This window comes from Crinia signifera, chromosome 8, assembly GCF_055691185.1.
Source record: "Crinia signifera chromosome 8, ASM5569118v1, whole genome shotgun sequence".
Classification (NCBI taxonomy): domain Eukaryota; kingdom Metazoa; phylum Chordata; class Amphibia; order Anura; family Myobatrachidae; genus Crinia; species Crinia signifera.
This window is the reverse complement of record NC_139224.1, coordinates 32,925,329-32,931,328: the sequence shown is the minus strand read 5'-3', so window position 1 is coordinate 32,931,328 and position 6,000 is coordinate 32,925,329. Positions and strand designations below refer to the sequence as shown.

The 6,000-nt window shown below is 42.1% G+C and overlaps 1 protein-coding gene across 1 annotated transcript in view; it reads right to left on the bottom strand.

The window, feature by feature from the left end:
• Positions 1–1,455: 1,455 nt before the first annotated feature.
• LOC146027215 (ficolin-2-like) overlaps positions 1,456–6,000 on the bottom strand; it is a 51,982-nt gene continuing 47,437 nt past the window's right edge. The window contains exon 9 of the mRNA XM_083158171.1: positions 1,456–1,898. Within this exon, the coding sequence (XP_083014297.1) occupies positions 1,651–1,898 (248 nt within the window). The 3' untranslated portion in view covers positions 1,456–1,650. The remainder of the gene's footprint in view (positions 1,899–6,000) is intronic.

Here is a 6,000-nt window from a genome sequence, read left to right as displayed (position 1 = left end):
TAAGCCATATGTTCCGCAATGCGCTGAACAATGTGCAACTAACTTTCAAGGTTTTAAGTTTATCACATGCACCCTAGATTGAAATGATAAATTATTTGAGTTTACACTAAAAAAATGAAGGTTCAACATAAAATGTTCCAGAGTTCAAATTTATAAGTTAGGAATAATGGTTTACACCATAGTTCTTAAGTTTGATGTTTTTGTTTTTTTTTCCTTATGCTAAAACAATATTTACCATATTGGGGGAAATGTGTTTTGAAATGATTACCAATAAAGTTTGAAGGTTTTACTATTTGGGAATAAAAGAAATACGTACCAAAGTTTTAATACCATAACCCATGATGAGTTGAAAGGAGTCTTTTCACAGGTTAATACTACAGTTTAAAAGACTTTATTCCGGCTATAAGGAAATATATTCCATTTATCGATTATCAAGTAAAAATCATATGGATACCACCTTGGCAAATATCTATACGTATGGAAATGGTGGTTATTTGGACAATCAACAAGAGATTATTGACTTTGCACAATTTTTGGACAATGTTACTGAACTTTATAAGGACATTTTTAAATATGATGGACATGATCTAAATGCTAAAAGCAATGGACTATTACAACAAGCGTTTTGGACTATTTAACAATACAATCCGGAGAATATTGTTTAAATGTTTGAAAGTAAATGTTGTTGTAACTGTTTGACTGATAATGTTACAAATTCCTGGTATGAAGGAGAAACATAGAAAATTATATAATGATAGAATACTATAAATGATGCATGATAGTCATGGGTAGATCATAGGCCATGTTTCCCAAGAATAGAATAATGATGTTCAGTGGAAAAGTTTATTCTTGTGATAAAATACCAATTTTGATAGTGATAGGGAACATGTACAGTATAATGTCCCTGATCAAAGGGTGGAATTGTTAAAGGTATAGGATTCTAGTCATTCTATAATTCTAGTCCAGGAGATCCAGGCGGACAAGATGCTCCTGGTTCTGATAAGTTCTTCCATTTTGTAACAATGATTTGTTTTTTATCTAGTTAACTAATGAAAACCAGATGTTCTGTATAACACACAACAACAGGATATATTATGTAATATATCCAGAACTTTCTTGGGAACTTAGCCTTTTGCACACATACAGATAAAATGGACAAATATCCATAATCTGTGCCAAACTTCTCTACACGCAGTTAAAATTACCTTACATGGACATGCAAGACGAGCTAGCTGTAAGAGTGTCCACCCATATCATCAACTTATAAAACTAGTCACAACTGCACCCAAGGTTCAGATTGTCGTATGGTGGTCGCGGGTGTCACATAAGGAGAGGAGTGAAGCTGTGATGAGGAAGCCGAGACATGAAGATGTCTTGTTATGTGGTATTGTATTGAATTACATTCTTGTGTATGATGATGAATAAATATTTATATCTTTTATAATACTTCTGGTAAATGTCCTTCTTGCATGGGCATGGTAATAGCACTATGTGGGGTAAAACAACATGCTTCAACAGAAGCTTGATACATATTGAGTCACTTGTTTGCCTGCAGGTCAATGGGCTCCTCCACTGAGTATTTATGCAACATAACAGATATGTTTTCTGGCTTTATTTCACATGAAACGATGCACACAGTGTTATTGTAGGTTAGAGAGGCCTGAACTTCATTTCCGTTATCTTATAAGAGTATTGCAGTCCCTTGCCAGATTCCCAATTAATTCCGTCTCCGTTGCTGGTATGTGTCCCTCTCAGATACTGTCCATTCAGATTGGATTTATGGCAGTTTCCATACCACCAAGCACCTTTAAAGATGGCTGCACAGTTGCTTGGGTTTGCATCATTGTCCCTGTCTTTCGTCGTGAATGGATGGTTGTTATGATAGCTAAGAGAGTCACCTGTAGAGAACAAAGACAAGAAATTAAAACATTAATGCTTCTTAAATATGTAATACCTGTATTTAGCATTTGTGTCCTGGCTCTATCTGAGAGGGGAGAGCCTATAACAAGTCAGGAATATACCTATAATGAGCCAGGGGTGCACCTATAATGAGCCAGGGGTGCACCTATAATGAGCCAGGGGTGCACCTATAATGAGCCTGGGGTGCACCTATAATGAGCCAGGGGTGCATCTATAATGAGCATGGGGTGCACCTATAATGAGCCAATCGGAGGCAGCTGTCTCAGAAGTATTAGTGGACAACAAAATAATTTTTTGTTTTGTTTTGGGAAATGGCAAGTAATTATGGGGAAGTTTTATGGTTCAAATCAATGTATCTTATTTGGCAACATTTTAAAATCTCGTTTTCAACAGATGCATTTTCAGGCATTTTTTCAGAAAAACTAGCAGCTCAAGTAGAGTCACATAGGACATCAGCACTGAGGCAAATTTTATAAGTAGCGGGTGATTAGTTGCCATTGGTTACGTTGCTTCATACATCTCCAACATACAGCCAGATGCAGGCTTGATCAGACGGGTCTGAATTCGGCCCAGTTGCCGATGGTGGGGATCCAATCCTAACCAATTTAATGCCCTAGGCAAGATTTTGCCTGGTTACCCCTAGCGCATTACAACCACAGCCTAAGCTTCGGTGTGGGTGGCGGAGTGAAAGGAGTGCAACGGGGGAGGCGACAGACAGTTGGGTGGTGGGGTTGCGGGGCGCAGTTTGGACAAGGCAGATATGTGTCCAGCCAGTTTGGGGGGCGGCGGCATCTGTGTGGCTTTGCAGCTAGGGGGCTACCGGTGATGTGCGAGTACTTTGCTGTGTAGCAAAGCGCTTGTACAATAGCAATGCACCTGTAAAATTTTGGAGCACATTGCAGGGAGCGATATGGCATGCGGGGCGGCCTTGCCCTGAGCTGGGCAGCCCCACCATGGAATATAGTTCAGCAAATCCTCACAAGACTACAACCAAAGTTGAATGGCCCAATGGTAGGGATGTAATAGCGACCAAGCTCAGCGGCCATGTTGGATGCCAGCCAAACCTGGACAATTTTTGAAAGGGGCTATCATTTCCCAGGGAAAACTATGCCGTTTAAGTAATTGCCCCTATAAAAAAAATCCTGCATGGAAGCTGAACTCGGACACTATTACATTCCGTCCCATAAGTAACATACAGTATAAACACTCACACATAAAACACACACAGTACATATACAGTACAAACACACAAATACTTACACACACTAAGAACAAAGATACACAGTGGAAAAAACAGGGTGTCAGAACAAAGGCCCTTATTCTGATCGGTGCGGATATTCCCGAATTCTTACGGTGCGGTCCGCACGCCAGTCAGTGCGGCCGCGTGCGGCCATTGTCCGTAGAAACGCCCACGTGTCCTCCGCATTCGGACGGACTCACTCTTTAAGAACAGGGCGTGTTTACGGACGACATACAAACCATGCGTGTGCGGGGGAAACACTCAGATTCTGCACGGTATTACAGAGTATGCACGGTGATACCGCATCCGAATGGATGGCAAGCGGTGCGTCCGCACGGAAGCGGTGTATTTACGCAAAACTACCCACTATTATGTCTATTCTGCAATACATCACATGACCCACTTATTCAATTACCTATCCTCCTAAAAAAATGTTTATTTGGAATTGGAATCAATTACATGCCAATATATCCTTACAACCATGCCTAACACATGCATTGCACACATTAACCCTTACAGCAATTGAAGTGCAATGGTTTGTATTTGTCCCTGTGTAAAATATTATAAACAATCTACACATATACTGTTTAATGTGCAAAGAAAACCAACAACTTCGAACTTGCATAAAATATTTATTTTTTGAACAATGAAACATTTAAATATAAAGGACGAAAAAAATAAAATTAAAGGAGCAAGTCCCGGAGGTCCTGCAGGTCAGCAATTAGGAGCCGCAAATGGTGGCCCATCCGCATGAGGGCCCCACGGACACCCTCATCTGCTGGTGTTGTGGCATCTGTGGGCATGTTAAAGGGGCAAAAATTAGTCATGATATTCATGCATACATTTCACATACTGCTACATAAATCGCAGAAATGCTAGGTGACATGTATATATATATATATATATATATATATATATATATGTGTAGAGAGATAGAGACACACATAGATAAATAGATATGACACATACATATATACATACATGCAAACTTATTTAATAAATACTGTGTTTTTGTCCCTCTACCCTTTACTCTGCACAAGACATAACAGTCATAGTGTTTCTTCTGATTCACAACCCACCCATGACTAACCAATGACAAGCATGTCATGTCCTCCGTCAATAACAACTTGTCACAATCTCCTCAGTATAAGTTCAGTGATGGTTCGTGGCATGGGAGTTATGCAAATGTCAGGAATGCACAGTACACATCCTCAAAATCATAATTCAGTCTAAACCAACCTACAATTCTGTGAGGGGAAAAAAACAATCTGAACTACAGGGGGTGTTTAGGTAGAGGAGGCTCCAGGGACACTGTCAACTTGTGACTCCATTCCAAGGTAGGCCGGCCCATACTCCATTTATAGCATACATCATATAGTTTATAAATAACATTCACCTAAAACATATATTCCGCTATATGATGGGACAGAATCTACGCTTGCAGCAGGTGAATTTAATCCACAAATGATACACTCATCCCTTTACTCCAGGATCCTGTTTAACTACAACGGTTATGTGGCAGTCAAAATGGAGCTCCAAGCCATCCCACAAACCTGTGTAATTAAGAGGTGTCCTGGATGAAAGGGATGCCTTGGACACCCCATCTAACCCGTACCTGTATCTGTAGCTACCCACTTTGGGTTATGTATTAATAGTATTGTAACAAAATTTATCCTCACCAGTGCTACATAACAAATACCAGTACAACTAATTCATGAATGATGCATTATGTATACATACCGATCTGTTCGGCCTCCACCGCCTCACACGCCTTCTCCCCCTCTGATTCGGCCGACTCCGGGACAATCCTGGGCTCCTCAGCCACCTCCTCCGCCACCAACATCTCCTCAGCCACCTCCTCCGCCACCAACACCTCCACATCCTCCTCCGCCACCAACACCTCCTCCACATCCTCCTCCGCCACCAACACCTCCTCCACATCCTCCACCACCACCTCCTCAGGCACCTCCTCCTCCTCCACCACCTCCTCCACCACATACTCCTCCTCCACCATCTCCTCCATCACTTGCTCCTCCTCCTCCACCATCTCCTCCACCACTTGCTCCTCCTCCTCCACCTCCTCCACCACTTGCTCCTCCTCCTCCACTTGCTCCTCCTCCTCCTCCACAAGCACATCCTCCTCCTCGACCACCGCCGGCACCTCCTCATCAGGCTGTTCCCTCTCCTCAGGCACCTCCTCCTCGGCCTGGGCTGCCTCGGCCTGTTCCCGTGCCTGTCGTGCTCGGGCTCGTGCTGTGTGGTAGAAAACAAACATCATTGTCAATGTAGGGTCATTGGGACACATGTATTAATCCATAACAAGAGATACATGGAAGGGTGATAATGATCGAAAACGATGCTTGAAAGTTGCTCCTTACTGTTAATGGACTCCAAAATGTGACATTTAAGTTATTATGTGATTGTTAGTAATTTGTTCAATCATGACAACCCTTGCATTTATCAATGTTTAACACATATTAGATCTGGCACATTGTATGCATCAGAATCAAGAATGCTATGTAATTACATATACAAGCCACATGACTGCATGTTAACCAGGAAGAAGCACACATAACAGTCTATGGACTTTTAAACCCATGGACACCCAGTTATCATTAGACAATTTTTATTGTTTATATATGCTATGATGTAAGTGCGAAATTTCATAGCGAAAATACTCACAAACCGCTATCTCCCTCCTAATCTCTTGGAGTAGCTGGGGCTGGCGCCTGCGGAGGTCTGACCAGCGCCTCTCTAACTGGTCGATGCTCCTCCGCACCCGGGTGCGGGCGTAAATACGGCGCCCTGCCGCAGCATAGGCCCGCCGCTTCTGGCCATTT